Here is an 18930-nt window from a genome sequence, read left to right on the forward strand (position 1 = left end):
TGGCGCCCTTCGCCCTCCGTTTGCCCCGGCCCGGGGGCCGTGCAGGCGGGGAGTGGGCGTGGGGCCCCGGGGCCCCCGCTGGCTGTCTCCCAGCGCTGTCCTGGGGAAGAAGGATCCAGGGGGGCCGCTGGAGCAGGGCCTTGGGTCTGGGTGGGGCCATGAAGGGAGGCGTCCCCCAGGTGCCGGCCACGCTGGGGTCATGATTGGCCCCCGGGACGGATGTCCTTGGCCTCCCGCCCAAGAGCTCGGCCCCTCCTGGCACCGCCTGGCCCAGCGCTGGGTGGGAGGGGCACGGTTCTCTGCACACTGGGGGACTCTGTCTAGGACGGAAGGACCCATCAGGCCGGTGAGGGTCTCGCGACAGGGTAAGACTCTCCCAGGCCGATGGTGTCTCCTGGGGAGGCTTCTGCCGGGCCGGCACGCCCCCTGAACCGGAAGTCCCCCATCTTCTGCTTCCCCTGTGACCAAGAGCACAGACAGGCTGGGTCCCCTTCCCGGAGCTAAAAGGCAGGCCGCCCTGGGGGCGGGGTACGAGGACGGGTACCTCAGGTGGGCCTCACGGGGCCGTCCGCTTGCCTTGCAGCAATGACTGACCCCTTCTGTGTGGGAAGCGGCCGCCGGCTCCCGGGGCCCAGCAGGAGCGGGTCTGGGAAGGACAGCAGCCGGCACGAGGTCCGGCTTCCTGTGCGGCACGACCCGCCGAAGCTGGGTAAGAGGGGTCAGGCCGAGGTCAACGCCAAACCGGCACAGACTGCAGGGCGAGGGCGCCTCCCGGACACCCAGCGCCGGGCTGCCATCCCTAGAGCCTGCCCAGGGCGGGGGGAGCCAGGGCCGCGGAGTCTTCTCCTGGGCTGACAGCCACCCCCGCCGTGCCTCCGCAGTGGGGCGCGGGCCCACGGCAGCCTCCTAGGTGCAAGGCGAGGCTGCGGGGGCCGCAGCGCCAAGCCGCCACGTGCTGTGTGCTGCAGGGCTGCCGGTGGCCCGCGGGGGGCAGACCGTGCCTGGCCAGGCCCCGCTCTGCTTTGACCCGGGAAGTCCAGCCGGCGACAGGACAGAAGGGAAGAAAAAGGGGCGTCCGAAAGCTGAGAATCAGGCCCTGCGAGACATTCCCGTGAGCGCCCTGGGGGCCAGGGTGGGGCTCATGAGGGGGTCTGCCCGCCGAGGCCGCTGCCCTGCCTTTGCCTGCCGCCCCCCACATCCAGCACCAAGGCCTCAGCCCGCGCCGGGGCCACCTTGTGCCCCAAGGGGTCATGGTGTGGCCCGGGACCCAGTGGACCATGTCCGCGGGGACCCTAGAACAGGTCTAGGGCCCCTTGCCGCTCCAGGCGGCGGGGACCTTGCTGCGGCCCCGAGGTCGAAGGGCCCCGGCAGCGAGTCTGCCCGGGAAGCCCGGGCAGGGGCTGAGTCCGGCCGTCAGCAGCCCCGCCTCTCGCCACGCAGCTCTCCCTGATGAACCAGTGGAAGGACGAATTCAAGGCACACTCCCGGGTGCAGTGTCCCAATGCCGGCTGCTGGCTGGAGTTCCCCAGCATCTACGGGCTCAAGTACCATTACCAGCGGTGCCAAGGGGTAAGGCGCGGCGGCGCGGCGGGGGCGGCCGGCCCCGCTCGGGGCGGCGGCGGAGGCCCCGCGGCCCGGCCCACGCCTGCCCTCTCCGCCCAGGGCGCGATCTCCGAGAGGCTGACCTTCCCCTGCCCCTTCTGTGAGGCCGCCTTCACCTCCAAGACGCAGCTGGAGAAGCACCAGATTTGGAACCACATGGACCGCCCTCTGCCTGCCCCCAAGCCTGGGCCGGTCAGCCGGCCCGTCACCATCAGCCGGCCCGTTGGGGTCAGCAAGCCCATCGGAGTCAGCAAACCCGTCACCATTGGCAAACCCGTGGGGGTCAGCAAGCCCATCGGCATCAGCAAGCCCGTGACGGTCAGCAGGCCCGTGCCGGTCACCAAGTCCGTGACGGTCAGCAGGCCCGTGCCGATCACCAAGGCCGTGCCAGTCACCAGGCCCGTGCCAGTCACCAAGCCCATCCCAGTCACCAAGCCCATCCCGGTCACCAAGCCAGTGCCAGTCACCAAGCCAGTGACTGCCAACAAGCCAGTGCCGATGACAAAACTTGTGACAGTCACCAAACCTGTGCCGGTCACCAAGCCGGTGACAGTCAGCCGGCCCCTCATGGTCAGCAAGCTGGTGACGGTCAGCCGACCCCTCGCCATCACCGGCAGACACACGCCGTCCTGCAAGATGGTGCTGCTGACCAAGTCGGAGAACAAGAGTCCTCGTGCCGCGGGGAGGGCCAGCGGGAAGAAAAGGTGGGGGCTCCCGGCCGGGGTGGGGGCTCCCGGCCGCGGCCTGGGGGACGGCCTAGGGGGCCCGCCTGCCCCTCACCTCCCTGCCTCCCGCAGGGCTGTGGACGGCCTGGATGCCTGCCCCATCCCGCCCAAGCAGGCGAGGTCGGAGAACGGGGAGTATGGCCCGTCCACCACAGGCCAGGGCGTGGCCTGCCCGCCCAGCGCAGACCTCGGCGGTAGCCCCCTCTCGCTGGGCGGCCGGCCCTCGGGGGGCAAGGAGGCGCCGCGGGCCGCGGGCCCGGTGTCCCCGCCTGAGGAGGCAGCCGAGCGCACAAAGCACAGTAAGACGAGGGGGGGGTCATGGCCAGGGCAGGGGCTGCGGCCGCCCCTCCGGTGGCTGTTTGACCAGAGTCTCGGCCCCATTTCCTCTCCCCCGAGTCAGGAAGGAAGCAGAAAACACCCAAAAAGTTTACGGGGGAGCAGCCGTCTATCTCAGGGACGTTCGGACTCAAAGGTGAGGCCCCGGCCGGCCGGGCACCTGCGGGACCGGGCCTGTGCCCAGGTGTGCCCGCGGCCCACACCTGCCCCGCCTCGCGTGTGCACGCAGGCCTGGCCAAGGCGGAAGACAAAGCCCGGGGCTACCGAGCCAAGAAGCCGGAGGGGCCGAGCCCCGAAGACGTCCGGAAGAAGGCGCCGCCCCCCTCCAGCGCCGCCAGCAAGGAGGTGCCGGCAGCCCTCGTCCACCCAGCCCCAGGTAGGGGCTTCGGCGGGGGTGGGGGGGCGGGGGCGGGCTGGGTCCTGACTGCGCGGCAGGTCCTGGGCCACACGGACGGACGGGGCTGAGCGAGGACCCCGGGCCGGCCCGGCGCCCCCCGCAGGCGGTCCCGAGGAGCAGTGGCAGCGAGCTCTGCACGAGCGCGGGGAGGCCGTCTGCCCCACCTGCAACGTGGTCGCCCGGAAGACCCTCGTGGGGCTCAAGAAGCACATGGAGGTGTGCCAGAAGGTAAGGCCGCCCCGGGGTCCGGCCGGCGTGGGGGCGGTGCCCCGGGGCAGCTGCTCAGGGGTCGCCGTCTGCAGCTCCAGGACGCCCTCAAGTGCCAGCACTGCCGGAAGCAGTTCAAGTCCAAGGCCGGCCTCAACTACCACACCATGGCCGAGCACAGCGCCAAGGTAGGCCGGCCCGGCGGCCCCACAGCCCGCCACCCCCCGACCGCGGACCCCAGGCCTCCCGCCCGCCCTGCCCGCCTGCGCCCACCCCGGGGCGTCCCCCGGCGCGGGGCGGGGCGGGGCGCTGAGGCCGGGCCTGCCCCCCAGCCGTCGGACACGGAGGCCTCCGAGGGGAGCGAGCAGGAGGAGCGGGAGCGGCTGCGCAAGGTGCTGAAGCAGATGGGGCGGCTGCGCTGCCCTCAGGAGGTCAGTGGGACCGCGAGGGGGCGGGGCGGCGTGGGGCCGGGCAGCGCCCCTGGCCGGCCCCGTGACGCCCCCGGGCCCCCAGGGCTGTGGGGCCGCCTTCTCCAGCCTCATGGGCTACCAGTACCACCAGCGGCGCTGTGGCAGGCCGCCCTGCGAGGTGGACAGCCCGTCCTTCCCCTGCTCCCACTGCGGCAAGACCTACCGCTCCAAGGCCGGCCACGACTACCACATGCGCTCGGAGCACACGGCCCCGGTGAGTGGCGGTGCCTCCGGTCCTGCCCTCCGGGCGCCGGGCACGTGGCACCCTCCCCCCCCCCGGCCCCCACCGCCCGCGCTTGCTCCTGTGTCCCCGCGCCACGGCGCACGCCTGGCTCCCTGCCCTGCTCACCGGGCCTCCGCACCGTGCAGCCCCCCGAGGAGCCCGAGGACAAGCCCCCTGAGGCCGAGGACCTGCTGGGTGTGGAGCGGACGCCCAGTGGCCGCATCCGCCGCACGTCGGCCCAGGTCGCCGTGTTCCACCTGCAAGAGATCGCGGAGGACGAGCTGGCCCGAGACTGGACCAAGCGGCGGATGAAGGATGACCTGGTGCCCGAGACGGCTCGGGTGAGCCCTGGCCTCCAAGCGCCTCCGCGTGGCCCCGGGACGGTCCTGCCCCGCCCCCCGCCGCCAGGGCTGGTGCTCTGCTGACTCCCCAAGGGGCGAGTCTCCCCGCAGAGGCCGCGGTGCACGGGCCCCCGGGCTCACCCTGGTGGCTGCCTGTTTCCACAGCTCAACTACACGCGGCCAGGCCTCCCCACGCTCAACCCCCAGTTGCTGGAGACCTGGAAGAACGAAGTGAAGGAGAAAGGCCACGTCAACTGTCCCAATGACGTGAGCTGGGCAGATGTGCGGGGGAGGGGGGGCGGCTCTGGGGCTTCGGGATGGAGCCCCAGCCGTGGCCCTGGGCGGGAGCTTGACAGGAGGCCAGTCTGCCCGGTGCCTGAGCCCCGTGGGCCCTCAGACACAGCCCTGCTGGTGGGCAGGCCGGGCCGCAGCCCCGGGGCCCAGCCTGCCCAGGCCCCAGGCTCCCGGCAGGCCCCCGGCGGGGGAGGGGCGCCGCGTGCCCGCGGGCCCTGTCTGGAGGCCCCGCCCATGGCTGTCTCCCACCCCAGTGCTGTGAAGCCATCTACTCCAGCGTGTCCGGCCTCAAGGCTCACCTGGCCAGCTGCAGCAAGGTGAGTCCGCGCCTTCCCCCGTGGCGGGCAGTTCCCCCGGGAGGGCCCCCACATGCGGGACGCACGGCCCCGTCCCCCGCGCTCCAAGGCCAGCCCAGCCCGGGACGTTTGGCCGTAGCCCTGGCCGCCGGTCAGGCCCGAGTTGTCCCGTCCACGGGGGCTGCTCCTCTCTGGGGTGCAACTGGGCACCCTGACCTGGCCCCGTCAGCTGTGGCCACCTCACCGGTTAGCTGCGGGTCAGGGTGGGGGTCCCGGTCCAACACCGGGGCGGGGCTTCCCACCTCTTGCAGGGGGACCACCTGGTGGGAAAGTACTGCTGTCTGCTGTGTCCGAAGGAGTTCAGCTCCGAGAGCGGAGTCAAGTACCACATCCTCAAGGCCCACGCGGAGGTGGGCGGCTGGGGCCTGCGGGGAGGGGCCGCGGGGCCTGGGGGGCGCCGCGGGGCCCGCGGGCGGGGCGGCCATGGAGGGCCAGGGCTGCTTGACTGCGTGGCCCACATTGGAAGACGCGGCAGCTCCTCCTCAAAGTGGCGTCAGCGGCCGCCCCCCCGTCCCAGGCTCCCCTCACTGCTCTTCTCTCCCCAGAACTGGTTCCGCACGTCAGCAGACCCGCCCCCCAAACACAGGAGCCAGGACTCACTGGTGCCCAAGAAGGAGGAGAAGAGCGTGGCAGGCGGGAAGAAGCGGGGCCGCAAGCCCAAGGAGCGGCCCCCCGAGGAGCCTGCGCCCAAGATGCCCCCGCGCCAGGATGACTGGCCCCCGGGAGGCAGAGACAAGGGGGCCCGGGGTGCCACTGGCCGGAAGGTGGGAGGCGGCAAGGCACCCGAGAAGTGAGCGTGGTGGCTGGCAGGGGGGTGGGGCCCGGGCCCCACGCTGGCCACGCCCTCCTCTGTCCAGGGTTGGGTCGCAAGCTCCAGGACATCCTGCCCTGCGGTTCCCCGCCCCCACCCCGTCTCCCCACCTGTCCAGTGGGGGCGGCCAGCCCCGCCCCTCTCCCTGAAGGCGGCCCCTCCCCTGTGCAGGCTGCTGCGGGCACGCCTGGCCGGTGGCAGCCACGGAAGTGCAATAGCCTGGAGGGACAGCCCCAGGCCTGGCGGAGTCTGGGCCCTGGAGGGGCTGCAGCCCAGGCCTCGGAGCCACAGGGGTGCCACACGGCAGCCCGGTGCCCTCTGGCCCGGCCCGGCCCGGCCCCGCGGCTGCGTGCCCTCTCTGCTTCCTCAGGCCCGAGGCTCGGGGGTCCCTGGTTCTGGCCGATGAGGGTGCCTGAGCAGCCTCCCCTCTACCCGACACTGGAGCCCCAGCACCCCCAGCTACCTCCCAGGACTGGCCCCGAGTCTCATCGCCGCCGTGCGGCCCGGACAGCCGTGCCGCTCGCCCCTCCCCGCCCCTGGCTCCGCCGCTCCTGTTCTCTACCTCTCCAGCTCGCCCTCCCCAGCCCCTGCGACGGCTGCTGTGCTCAGCCCCGCCCCGCCAGCCTGGCCGTCCCGGCGGGGGCCGCGGCCCCCCGCAGTCGCTCTCCCGTCCCTGTGGAGGACCGCTGGTTGCCCACCTGCAGCACTGCAGCGGCTGGGGCCACCGGGAGCCCGCTCCGGCTGGCCCGACACCGCCGGCCCGGTCGGGGCGGCCTGATCCGCCAGGGACTGGCCAGTCTGGGCAGGGGGCCGGCCTGGGGCCGTCAGGCATGCGGGGCAGGGGGCTGGGCCCCATTCTGAGGAGGGGCTGCTGCAGGAGGCAGCCTTCTGTCTCCCAGACTTGGTTGGCCGGTGGCCAGGCTCCTGTGGGAACCCCCTACCCCCCTTTTCACCTGCTCCTTCCTTTCCGGTTGTGTGGTCTTTTCATAGGAGAGCTGGAGGCCTGGGGAGGGGCTTGGCAAGGCCACAGGGGGCTGCTGGGAGCTGGGGGCCGTCTTGGCTCCCTTCGGGGCCCTGAGGACGGCCAGGTGGCGGGTTGGGCAGGGCTCAGGCTGGGCTCCCGGGCACCTGGAGGAGCCGCCGCCAGCTCCGGCCTCCTCCCCGGGCCCTGCCTTCTGGCCGTGACATTGCCGGGGGCGAGGACGCTCAGAGCCCCTGGGTTGGATGGAGGCTGTTTTCCACGGGGGGTGGGGTGGGGGGTGGGCTGAGGGCTCGGCCTCGCCGATCCTGGACGATGTGAATTTTGATATTTGCCTGTGTGCGTGTGTCTCCTGGGTGTGTAGTGGGTGCCAGTCTTGTTCCTGTGACAAGTAACAACCTTTTTTTATTCTGTTTTTTATACAAAAACTTACAACAATCTGACATTTTGGTGCTAAGGGTTTCCTGGTGCCAACGGTGGGTCTGGGGGCGGGGCCAGGGTTCCCGGGGTCCCTCCCCTGCTCAGGGAGGCAGTGCCTGCGGGGCGCCCCTCTGCCCCCCAGCTGCCGCCCTCCCCCAGCCCTGGCGAGGAGGGGCTCAGAGCTGGGCTCCGCTGTCCTGGCCCCATGGCAGGGGGACAGGCCCCGGGGGCCTGGGGGCCAGGCGCTGCGCGGTGCGCCTCTGGCTCTGTCCAGAGGCCCTGACCCTGGGCAGCCCTGGCCTGGTGTGCTGGGGAGGGCGCAGGGAGGCGGGCCCCTCCCGCACACCCACGGGCACGCGGGGGTGACCCGGTGTCAGAGTCAAGGCGGGCGGCACAGGCTGCAGGCGGGCTTCTCCCCTGTGCTCGGGGCGTCCCGTGCGGTGCTCGGCCGGTGGAGGCGGGTCAGGCGGCCGCCACAGGGCAGCCTCGGGGGGCAGGGGAAGCAGGCGCTGACAGGAGCCCCGGGTGCGCCCTCTCTGCCCTGTCGCCAATGGCTGGAGGAGGTTGGACCTCAACACCTCTGCTGGGGACAGCCGCCCGCCCCGGCCTCTCAGGTACTTGGCCCTTGGGGAGCGGGGGGTGTGTGTCCAGGTCCCCCTCCACATTCTGCAGGCGCCCCTGGGGTGGGAACCCTGCCCAGGTGTGAGGGAGGAGGTGGGGTCCTGGAGAACTTGATGTTTAGCACTTTAACCCCCTTCTTTGTTGTTAAAGTGGGTGTGGGGGCTTGTTGGGTTAGACCCCTGCCTCTCCCTCCCTCCCTGCGTCCTGCGCTCCGGCTGGCTGGCGAGTGGGGTGGCGGGCTGGTCCGAGGGCAGAGCCCTGGGCGGCTCCGCAGGGTCTGCCCGCCTCCTGATCGGCGGGGGCCCTGCCAGGTAACTGCCTGGCCTGGACTGACACCTTCAGTGAGAGGGACCCAGGGGCAGTCTCCAGGGCGCGGTGGGCGTGGGCTCTGCCTGAGACCCAAGCCCGGGGCACAATGCCGGGTCCCTTTCTGAAGATCTACCTCTGGCCCAGCCCACCCCCCTTGCCCTGAGAACAGGAGAGGGCTGACTCGAGGGGCTGACACTTCACACAAGAATAGGATGCACTTTATTTGCTTGTGCAAAGGCAGATGAGGGTATCCCCTGGTGTGACCGGTGGCCCTCCCAGCTGTAGCGCGCCCCCCTTCCTCTGGTTCAGAAGGGAAAGAACCGGAGCACCCCGACCCAGGGAGGGCAGGGCTGTCCCCGTGTGTCCTCGTTCTGCCGGCCTCAGGAGGCCTGTCCTGGAGCTTATGGGGTGGGGGGTGTTCCAGGAGACCGGCCAGCACCTCCGGCCTGACAGGCACGCATCCTGTGCTTTGGGTTTCTTGGTTTGGTTTTTTAAATGCCAGTTCTCCGTACATAAGTGCATTTTGAAAGAGAGGTTCCAGCTATCACTTGTAACCATAAATATACATATATATTCTATCTACAAAGTGTTTATTTGCAAGATGTTTTGACGGTAAGCTCGGGCTCGGCCCGCCTCGTGACCATCTGTCCCTGGTCCTCGTCCCCGCCCCCAGGCCCTGAGTGGCACGGGGGCGGGCCATCAACTGTATGTATTAAAAATGACTGTATCAAATAAATGTTTATTGACTTTTTTCCAGGGGTTGTGTGCGGCTGAGTTTGTGGAAACACCCGGGGTGGGGTCCTGCCCCGGGCAGAGGGAGCCCGCACGTGTCCGCAAGACTGGACTCTGAGTCAGGGGATGCCCGGCCGCAAGGCCTTGTGGGACTTGTAGTCCTCGCGGCGCACCGGCGGGCGCACAGGGCCGAGCCCCGAACTACAGCTCCCGGCGGCATGTGCGGCCCAGCCCGCCTCGCCCACTCGCTCCGCGCAGCGGCCTCGGAGCTCCATGGCGGCGCCCCCAGCCTCCGCCGATGCTCCCCGCACGCCCCCGCCGCCCCCCGCGGCCGGAGACGGGACGGAGCGGCCGGTGGCGAAGAGCGAGGCTGCCGGCGAGGACCGGTAGGCGTGGCGGCCGAGGGCGGGCCGGGGTCGCGCACGCCCCCCGCGGCCGCTGTGGGAGGGGCGCCCCCGCCCGAGCCTGTCCTCCGGGGGTGCTGCAGGGGTGCGGCCGGGCACACGGGTGCCCCGTTCGCTTTGGGCGATCCCCGGCGGGCCGCGGGCCGAGCCCGCGCTGAGCGCCCAGGCGGAGGCTGGGCGGACGGAGCGCGTCCTGCGGCCCGAGGTGGGCTCTGGCTCCCGTCGCGAGTGGACGCTACCGCGGGCGCCGGGGCGCAGCAAGTGCGCGCCCGACGCTCCCAGGCGGGCAGTTTGCTCTGGAGTCCGCCCCCGCCCCACCCAGAGGCCAGGGGGGTCGTGATTCTGGGGGTGGGGCATGGCCCCTCTGTGCCGCCTGGAGCGGGGCACCCTCGAGGCCTCTGCGGGGGCTTCGCAAGAGGGGACGTGGCGGGGGTGCAGTCGTCCGCCCCCCGGCCGGGGAGACAGAAGTGGCCGCGGAAACGGGCTCAGCTCGGTGCCTCTGGGACCGGCGCCGCCAGCGGCCGTGGCGGAGCAGGTCGCAGGGCCAGGCCCCTGCGCCGGAGGCTGGGCCCGCGCTTCCGGGTCTGACCTGTCCCCTGGGGAAGTCAGGGATGGCCGGGCCTGGGCCCCAAAGGAAGCCGTGGTTCCAGCCCAGGCTCCTTGCCCGGGCTCCTCGCTCGGGCCGGGTGGGTCCCTGGGCTTCTCCAGAGCGGTCCCGGTGCTGCGCGATAGGAAGCGGGGGCGCCCTGCTGCGGCAGCTCGCCCCCAGCGGTTCGGCAGGAAGAGGCTGCCTCGAAGGAGCATCTTGTGTCCTGGGCTCACACCTTCCCAGTGAGCAGTGACTGGGAGCCTGGCACAGGGGGACAGGGCCTAATAGGACCTAAGTCAGTGACGGCTGCTGGTCCCAAAGAATCCTTGACTTAGCCTAAGATCGGAGAGGGCCAGGCCAGGCACCCTCTCGACAGAAGCACTCCCTGGAGACACGGGTTCGTGGCAGCTGCCGCCGGGCCAGAGCGGGGAGTCCGGACCTGAGTGCAGGGAGGGGACGGCGGGGCTCCACTCCGCGGAGACCACGGGGCCTGCCCTCCAGCTGCCTCTGCTCACCGCTGTCCCCTGGTGCTGCCGCCAAGGGCCCCCCGCCACGGACCCTCGGGTGCCGGCCTCACAGTCCCTGCACTGCCCCGGTGCTGGCTCTAGGGGAGCCCAGGTGTCCCTGTGCGCCTCAGGGTTGGGGCTGCAGCTCTGGGTGAAGGGAGGCCGGCCCAGAGCAGCGGGAAGGAAGGGTCGTGCCAGGGGGTGGGGCCCCCATCCCGGCACCTCCCCTGAGAGAGGGGCCCTGAAACTGCTGTCCCTGAGCCAGCCTGGGAGCCCTGCTGTGTGACCCTGGTGACCCAGCTCCTACCTGCCCCCGACACTTCCCTCCCATCCCCCCAAGCCCCCCCCCCGCTCCCCCCAGCCCTGCAAACAGCAAACTCCCCTAAACCCGGGCGGCCCGCCCCTGCCCGTCGGCCCGAGCTGTGGGGGGGCGGGGGCGGCAGGAGGGACGCTCCTGTGGACAGGTCACGGGCAGTCCAGCCTCCAGGCGCCTCTGGTGGGGCGCAGTCACCCGCCTGCGTTACCTGGGCAGCCAGGGGAGAGGCCCCTTCAGACGTGCGAGCCGCACGGGGCATTTTCTCCGCCCGGAGGCCCCGCCAGCCGCTGTGCTGATCGAGGGAGGAGGCCGGGCCGTGCAGGAGCCCCGTGCCCACGGCCGGCCACTCTTCCTGAGCCTCTCCTCCCCCTGCCGCCGGGCTGGGGAGTGGCTCTGTCACCCCACCCCTCCAGGGCCGGGCACTGGGTGGCCAGGGGGACGTGCTGCGAGCTGTGGAGGGCGGGGCTGGCAGTTATTCTCAGAGGCTCGCAGGGTAGAGTTTCAGATTTGTTTATGCCTCTAGGAGGCACCTTGGGGAAGGGGGAGGGGGACACCGGGCTCAGCACTGACATTCTCGGATTTCCCTGTTGCTCTGGGGGCCATTGCTCTGCAGCCCCAGGCAGGCCAGGGGTCTGGGGTGGTGTACACCCGGCCGGCCTGCTCTCCAGCAGGGCCAGGGCTACTAATACCGGGGCAGTGCACAGCCCTCAGCCGGGTGACCCACGGTGCCCGTGACCTCGGTCTCCGGCCAGTGCTGAGCGCCGTTGCTGCGGCCTGGGGTCTCGCGGGGCCTCGTGGGGCCTCGCGGGGCCTCCCGGCGGCCGGGCCCCTGCCTCTCTGCCAGCCCCCATGGAGCAGCCGTTCGGGGGCCTGCTAAGCCGTCCCGGGGGGCTGCTGTGGGCCTGAGGCCGTACGGCGGCGCCCCTGCAAACCCCTCGGATCCCCGAGTCCCAGGCATGAGCAGCCCCCCGACTTACCCCAGCATCAGGATCTCAGGGTGCTGGGCCTTGGGAGCAGAAGGCAGGTGAGTGGCAGGGGAAGAGACCCGCCTTCGCCAGGGCGATGAGCCCCAGGGAACGGCCGGGCCAGGCAGGGCCGGGGGTTGGGGAGCCGGCCCATCCCCTGCAGGCTCTGGTGTCACGGGGGACTGCTCATGGCAGGGGTCTGTGTCACTGTGGCTCCCAGTCCCGTGGCTGGAGTCACCTGCCCTTGGAGCCAGAGGCCCGGTTCCCCTGTGGCTGGGGCAGCACTGTGCAGCTCTCCCCCCGGAGGCTGGTCCCGCTGTGACAAGGGAGCGAAGCTCACCCGGAGGGCGTGGAGCGGGACAGCCACAGCCCCGGCCCCAGAGAGCCCGGCAGGGGCCGTGGAGCAGGCCGTGGAGCAGGCTGTGGGGCTGGGCTTGGCCTCCGGCCCAGCCTGACACTGCCCGGGGCCCCACGCGCCGAGCGGGTGGGTGTCTGGCGCGGTCGCCCCGGCCACGGCCCCTGCCCCGGGAAGGTGTCCGCCCTGGGTGCTGGCGGCGCAGGCCCACAGTCGTCTGCTGGTGACCGGCTTCCCCAGGAGGGTGAGATGTGCTCACCAGAGGGGCCGAAGGCTCCTGCCACGGGCTGGCAGCCCGGGGTGAGAGATGGGGGCTGGGAGGCCCGCGGGGCCGTCCCCCGCTCCCGTGCGCCGTGCGGCCGTGGTTCCTGGGGCTCCCCCCACCCCCGCCCCCGGAGTAGAAGGTACAGGGAGGGGCCTGTGGCCACTGGGAGCATCCCCGCCCCTGCCAGGGCCTGCGATCGGGCCACCTCCTGGACGGGCGTCTAGAGCGGCCAGCACTGCCCTGTGGCGGGGACCTGCAGACGCCCCCGCCTCGGGGGGGCTGAGCGGCTGTGTGGGCGGGGCCCGGCTGAGCCCCGGGCTCAAGGGCGGAGGCGGCGCATGTCCCGTCCCCGGGCCCCCCACCACCAGGGCACCCTGGCGCCCGCTGTGTGCGCTCAGCCCCACCGCGAGCCTCGGCGCCGGGCTCTGAGCAGAGCGCGGCGGGCAACTGCCGTCTCCACGGAGACACCGCGGCGCACACCGCACGCAAACCAGCTAATTACTGCCGCTGCCACCCCCCCCCCCCCGCCCGCCCAGCCTTGGCGACTTCTCGGTCCCCCAGGACTGTGCCGTGCGTCTCCTGTCAAATCCCGCGGCTGGCTTCCTCGCCGCGTGCACGCGTGGACGTTGTTCTCCGTGCCCTTGAGCCGCCTGTGTGGCTTGTCGCGTGTCAGGCCTCCGCAGACTCCTCCCACGCCGCCCCCCCCCACACGTGTGCAGACACTGACCGTCCAGGCACCGCCGGCCGTAGCGGCGCCAGCAGGACTCTGAGCCTCAAGCGCAGACCCCGGCCTGGCCTCTGGCAGCAAAGGGGCGTGTGCTCGGGAGCCCCTCAGACGAGGCAGGTGCCTGTTCCGGGTCCCGGCACGTCGGCCTCTGGTTCCCTCGCGCTTGCGCCCACTCAGGCTCACGGCCCGAGGGCGTGCAGTGCTGCGCCCGCGCAAAACCCTTCGGGCCTGCATCCCCGCCGCCCGCGTTCAGGGCACCTGCCGTGCCCGCACCTCTCAGGCCTTCCCTGAGCAGGCGTCGAGCTGCCGCGGAGCCCATCGGGGACCCCCAGGCGCCACCCTGTTGCGCTCTGGGGCTCAGGCAGCCGCCACACCCGAGACCCTGCAGGGCGTCAGCGACAGGCCGGCGTGGGGGGCCCACGGGTGGCGCAGCGTGGCAACAGCCACAGCCGGGTGCCACCCTGCAGGCTGCAGGGGCCTCCACCCTCCGCCCTGGGGGTTGCGGGGGCCTCCTTGCGGGTCCCCGGCCCAGGGTCCTGCTCCCGCGTCCATCCGCGTCCCCGTCCTCGGCGTGGACGGAGCGCCCCCCGCGTTCCCGTCGTGGTTTGCTGTCCCCCGGGACTGGCGTGAATAGGGACCTGGGGCCACAGGCCCCGAAGGAGGCTGGCGGGCGGGTTTTCGCACCGCCCTGGCCGCGGCCACATGGCTGCGTGGCGCCCAAGGCGGCGGTGGGCCGGGGGCCCGGGCCGCGGCAAGCACACCCTGCTCCCTCAGCAGCAGCGCCGAGGCCTTGGACAGGCTCCTCCCGCCTGTGGGCGCCGGGCGTGCGCCCCGGAAACGCACCACCAGCCAGTGCAAGTCGGAGCCGCCCCTGCTGCGCACCAGCAAGCGCACCATCTACACGGCGGGGCGGCCGCCCTGGTACAACGAGCACGGCACGCAGTCCAAGGAGGCCTTCGCCATCGGTGAGCGGCCGCCCCGCCCTGGCCCCGCGGGCGGGCGAGCCAGCCGGAGGGCCCCCGTCACGCCCGGCTCCGCTGCCTGCAGGCCTGGGCGGCGGCAGCGCCTCTGGGAAGACCACGGTGGCCAGGATGATCATCGAGGCCCTGGATGTGCCCTGGGTGGTCTTGCTGTCCATGGACTCCTTCTACAAGGTGAGGGCCCACCCGCACCCGCCCTGCATCCCCCCGCCGCCCAGCCCGGCCCGGGCAGCACCCACCGGCTCCCCCCACAGGTGCTCACACGGCAGCAGCAGGAGCAGGCCGCCCTCAACAACTACAACTTCGACCACCCTGACGCCTTCGACTTCGACCTCATCGTGTCCACCCTGCAGAAACTGAAGCAGGGCAAGAGTGTCAAAGTGCCCGTCTACGACTTCACCACCCACAGCCGCAAGAAAGACTGGGTAGGCCGGGCGGGCCGGCGGGCGGGCGCGGGGGGGCGCGGGGGCGCGGGCGCCAGCACAGGCCCTTCCCTCTGCAGAAGACGCTCTACGGGGCCAACGTCATCATCTTCGAGGGCATCATGGCCTTCGCCGACAAGACGCTGCTGGAGGTGAGGGCGGGCTCGGGCTGCCTCCCCCGGGACACCCCGTCCCGTCCAACGCCGCCTGCCCGCAGGCCGGGCCACGGACTCGCATCCCCAGGCAGGCCCTGACCCGTGTGCTGCATGTCACCTGCCCCATCCCACGGAGGGGTCCCTGGGTGTTAGGGAGGAGCGTCCCCTCTCCAGGGAGCGTGGGGTTGAGCAGACCAGGCAGGCCCGCCCTGGCCGGGGAAGCAGCCGCCCGCAGGGCCGCAGCCTCCGGGTCTGAGCGCGCGCCCCTCTGCCCCCGCCCGTGCATCCCGCGGCCGTCCTCTGGGGTCCGCGCGGAGGCCGCGGTGGCTGAGGGTGGGGCGGCTCACATGCATGCCGGTGCCTGGGTGGGGGTGGCCTCCGGAGGCTGCATGTCCGCTGAGGGCGCTCCTGACCCCGCGAGGCACGGCCCAGCCTTGTCCGTCCTCGCTGGCCTCTGGCCCCATGCGCGGCCCCAGCAGAGGCCCGTGTGGGGGCCCGGGGCTCGCGTCCCACGGCAGCTCTGAGGCTCAGGTCCCAGGGACCCGCCGCCCCCAGCACGGCCCCCCACAGCCCCGTCGGGGGTCACCTGCCGTGCGCTGAGCGCGGGGACCGGCCCCGGAGGCGCCGAGCCCAGTCCCCGGTGCGAGCGCGTCGGTGTGGGTGGCTGCCTGGAGAGCCGGCGTCCCGGAGTGTCCAGCCGCCTCAGACAGAGGCCCGGCTGAGCCCTCGGCCTGGCGGGCAGGCGGGGCCCGGGCCCCCGTGGGCCGGCCGTGCTCAGCAGCTCGCTCCGCGCCAGCTCCTGGACATGAAGATCTTCGTGGACACAGACTCAGACATCCGCCTGGTGCGGCGGCTCCGCCGGGACATCAGCGAGCGCGGCCGCGACATCGCGGGCGTCATCAAGCAGTACAACAAGTTCGTCAAGCCGGCCTTCGACCAGTACATCCAGCCGACCATGCGCCTGGCGGACATTGTGGTGCCCCGAGGTGAGCCGGCCGTGGGGGTCAGTGGGGACGCGGGGCCCGCCCCCCTTGGCAGGCCTCACCCTCCGGCCCTTCCCCCAGGGAGCGGGAACACAGTGGCCATCGACCTGATTGTCCAGCACGTGCACAGCCAGCTGGAGGAGGTGAGCGGGACGAGCCAGGCCCCTGACCGCCCCCTGCTTCCTGTGTCCCGCTCAGCCGGCCACGCTCCCCGAACAAGTGGGCTCAGGCCCTGTGCCCCAGGCCGGAGCTGCCCCTGCCGCCCTTGGGGGACCCTGGGGTTTTGGCGCAAGTGCCACGCCTGGAGCCCCCGCGGCGGGACCAACCTGAGGTCACATGCCCTGGGCTGCAGGCCTGAGGCTCTGCCTGCGCAGGTCAGAGGCCGCAGGGCGCGGCCCCCGCCGTGGTGGGCAAGTCACCAGGGCCGCCGCTCAGCGAGGCGTGGCAGGGCCAATCCTGGGGGTGGCCGGGCGGGGCGCACGGCCGTGAGGGGGCACCCTGCTGTCATTGACGCGCCCCCTGTTCCCTTGTCTCCCTGGTGCTGCCGCAGCGTGAGCTCAGCGTCAGGTAAGACGTCCACGCCCATCCGCTCCGACGGAGGCATGGCCGGCATCCTCGGGGCTGGGAGCCAGGGCCGCCCTTGCCCCGTGGCAGCCCCGCCCCCGGCACAGAAGGGGTACGGGCCCCCACGCTGCTTCTGCCGCCCCTCTCGGGCGGATGAGGAAACCGCGGCACAGAGAGGTTAAGGCGCTTGCCTAAGGTCACACTGAGCCCGGCCCCCGGGCTGGCCCGGCCGCTCGGGAGGCCCCTTCCTTGGGCGTCCCTGAGCCAGCGCTGCTCACGCCGGGGCGGTGGCCCGCGCTGTGACCCCTGCAGCCCGAGGGCCAGGCGTGCACTTCTGCCTGACGGGAAGGCCAGTCTGGACTCTGCCCCGTGGGCCCCACAGGCCCCCCCGCCCGGGGCCCAGGTGCAGGCAGAGCCAGGAGGGGCGCGCACAGGCCGGGCAGCCTGGGGTCCCGGGGCCCTGTCCCCACACAGCGAGCAGCGCAGGGGACCCACCCGCAGCCTGGGCTCGCTGTGGGGTCGGGGTGTGGGCGGAGCCGCCGGCGGGGGCCCCACGCCCCCGAGCCCCCGCGCCCCGCGGCTGTGGCCGTGCCACGGTCTCCGGCGCCCGCCCCTGCGTGTGCGTTGGGCTTGCTGGCCCCACACCCACCGCCCCTCAGGGCTGCCGAGCCTGCGCCCTGAGGAAAACGTCTCCAGGTTTCAAAGCGGAGCAAACCCCAAACGGGGCCAGCTGCATTTTCCCCTCTCTGGTCAGCCAAGGAAGTGGCGGCTGGCGGCCGCGCCCACCTCCGCTGCCCCAGGAAGCAGGGCCAGGGGTGGGCGGGGGCCGCCCCAGCGCGCACACCCCCCCGGGCTCTTCCTGCCGCCCGGCCCCCTCCCGCCGCCCCCGCTGCTCCCCCGCCGGCGCGGGACCCCTGCCCCCTGCTGAGCGGCCTCTCTGTTCTCTTCTCCTCTGGGACCCCGGGGCTGCCTGCCCTGCTCCCTGCTCGTCACCTCTCCACCTGGCGGCAGAGGAAGCTGCGCTGGGATATGTGAGGACCGAGTGCGCTGCTTGTGGTGCCGGGTGCGCTGTGCTGGGGCTGCCCCCGCCTGCTCCCCCCGAGGCACGGCGCTTCGGCCCTGTCCGCGGGGCCGCGTCCCCTGGGGGGCAGGGGCAGGGCCTGGCCCCAGAGCCGAGCCGTCCCGGGGGCCGAGGGGTCCTGCGGCCCCTCGCTCTGCCTGGCCCTGTCTCCGCGGCCCACCCTGCAGTCTGCTTCCCGCCTAATGGCCAGCTGCTCTGCCTCCTGCTGCGCCCTTTAACCTTGGCCTGGCCCTCAAGGGGGCGGGGTGTCCGGGGCTGAGCCTCCCTCCAGAGGAGCCCCAGGGAGGCGGCGGCTCCCACCCCGCACGCCCCCCCAGTGTCCCCCAGTGTTGGAGCGGGCGGGGCCTCCGGGACGAGACCTTCCGCCAGTCCCGACCCGGCTGTGTCCCCAGGGCCGCGCTGGCCTCGGCGCACCAGTGCCACCCCCTGCCGCAGACACTGAGCGTCCTCAAGAGCACGCCGCAGGTGCGGGGCATGCACACCATCATCAGGTGAGGGCTCGGCGGGGCCGGGTGGGCGCGCGGCCACCCCGGTGGCTAACCGCCCCCGCCTGGCTGGCCGCAGGGACAAGGAGACCAGCCGGGACGAGTTCATCTTCTACTCCAAGAGGCTGATGCGGCTGCTCATCGAGCATGCGCTGTCTTTCCTGCCCTTCCAGGTGCGGGGCTGCCAGGGGTGTGGGGCGGGGGCCGGGGGCGGGGGCGGCCCCTTGTGCTCACCAGCACCCCCGACCTCTCGGCCGCAGGACTGCGTGGTGCAGACCCCGCAGGGGCAGGACTACGCGGGCAAGTGCTACGCTGGGAAGCAGGTAGGGTGGGGGCACGGCCGGGGGCTGGGCCTGGAGCAGGCGGAGGGGCAGCGTCCGGCTCAGCCCCCTCCCCCGTAGATCACCGGAGTGTCCATCCTGCGGGCGGGTGAGACCATGGAGCCGGCGCTGCGGGCGGTGTGCAAGGATGTGCGCATTGGCACCATCCTCATCCAGACCAACCAGCTCACGGGGGAGCCGGAGGTGCGGGGGCCGGCGTGCGGGGCGCGGGGGGCGACCCCAGGCCACGGCCGCGGCTGACGCGCGGCCGCCCACAGCTCCACTACCTGCGGCTGCCCAAGGACATCAGCGACGACCACGTGATCCTCATGGACTGCACCGTGTCCACGGGCGCCGCGGCCATGATGGCCGTGCGTGTGCTCCTGGTGAGTGGCCCGGAGGGCGGGGCGGCGCGGCGCGGGGCGGGGTCTCCATCGCGGCCTGGCCCCTCCACAGGACCACGACGTGCCGGAGGACAAGATCTTCCTGCTGTCGCTGCTCATGGCAGAGATGGGCGTGCACTCGGTGGCCTACGCCTTCCCGCGCGTGAGGATCATCACCACGGCCGTGGACAAGCGCGTCAACGACCTCTTCCGCATCATCCCGGGCATCGGTGAGGCTGCCGGGGCCCGCGGCGGGGCAGGGGGGCCCGAGCCGCCGCCGCAAGGGCCCGCTTCTCTCTCCAGGGAACTTCGGCGACCGCTACTTCGGGACGGACGCCGTCCCCGACGGCAGCGACGAGGAAGAAGTGGCGTCCATGGGCTAGCCCGACGCCTGCTCTCTTCCCGCCCGCACACGCCCCCCGCCGGCCCCTGCTCACAGACGACACACGTTGTTCTAGTTTAACGACGTCACTGGTGTAACTTATTCTACACATTTATAAAATAAAGTCTCAGAAAAACAAAGTTGTGGTTGATGAGCTGGGGGCTTGGAAGTGGCCCCCGGGCGGCCAGCGGTCCGCCTGCTTCAGGGCCCATGGAGAGGCCAGGG

The 18930-nt window shown here is 72.2% G+C and overlaps 2 protein-coding genes across 7 annotated transcripts; both read left to right on the forward strand.

Annotated features, from left to right (window-relative positions):
- Positions 1–585: 585 nt before the first annotated feature.
- Positions 586–5874, forward strand: ZNF512B (zinc finger protein 512B). Its single transcript, XM_054577524.1, has 16 exons — positions 586–709; positions 969–1111; positions 1441–1569; positions 1663–2306; positions 2400–2626; positions 2728–2799; positions 2893–3039; positions 3164–3288; positions 3363–3455; positions 3600–3698; positions 3781–3951; positions 4107–4301; positions 4467–4568; positions 4850–4912; positions 5203–5301; positions 5497–5874. Exons 1-16 carry the CDS (start codon positions 586–588, stop codon positions 5743–5745), a joined length of 2682 nt encoding a protein of 893 aa, XP_054433499.1. The 3' UTR covers positions 5746–5874.
- Positions 5875–9071: 3197 nt separating this feature from the next.
- On the forward strand, positions 9072–18845 carry UCKL1 (uridine-cytidine kinase 1 like 1). Of its 6 annotated transcripts, none has more exons than XM_054577510.1 (15): positions 9072–9209; positions 13728–13915; positions 13998–14104; positions 14185–14355; positions 14433–14504; positions 15304–15493; positions 15572–15633; positions 16041–16057; positions 17528–17626; positions 17700–17793; positions 17881–17943; positions 18022–18144; positions 18219–18326; positions 18397–18553; positions 18627–18845. In XM_054577510.1, exons 1-15 carry the CDS (start codon positions 9097–9099, stop codon positions 18704–18706), a joined length of 1644 nt encoding a protein of 547 aa, XP_054433485.1. In that variant the 5' UTR covers positions 9072–9096; the 3' UTR covers positions 18707–18845. The 6 variants fall into 6 exon arrangements, with proteins under 6 accessions (XP_054433485.1, XP_054433484.1, XP_054433488.1 ...); XM_054577509.1 differs by lacking the exon at positions 16041–16057 and adding an exon at positions 17066–17085; XM_054577513.1 differs by lacking the exon at positions 9072–9209 and adding an exon at positions 11433–11662 and having other exon boundaries at positions 13725–13915.
- Positions 18846–18930: the final 85 nt, after the last annotated feature.

Source organism: Pteronotus mesoamericanus, unplaced genomic scaffold, assembly GCF_021234165.1.
Source record: "Pteronotus mesoamericanus isolate MK-2021 breed Mesoamerican mustached bat unplaced genomic scaffold, CSHL_Meso_final contig_436, whole genome shotgun sequence".
Taxonomy (NCBI): Eukaryota; Metazoa; Chordata; class Mammalia; order Chiroptera; family Mormoopidae; genus Pteronotus; species Pteronotus mesoamericanus.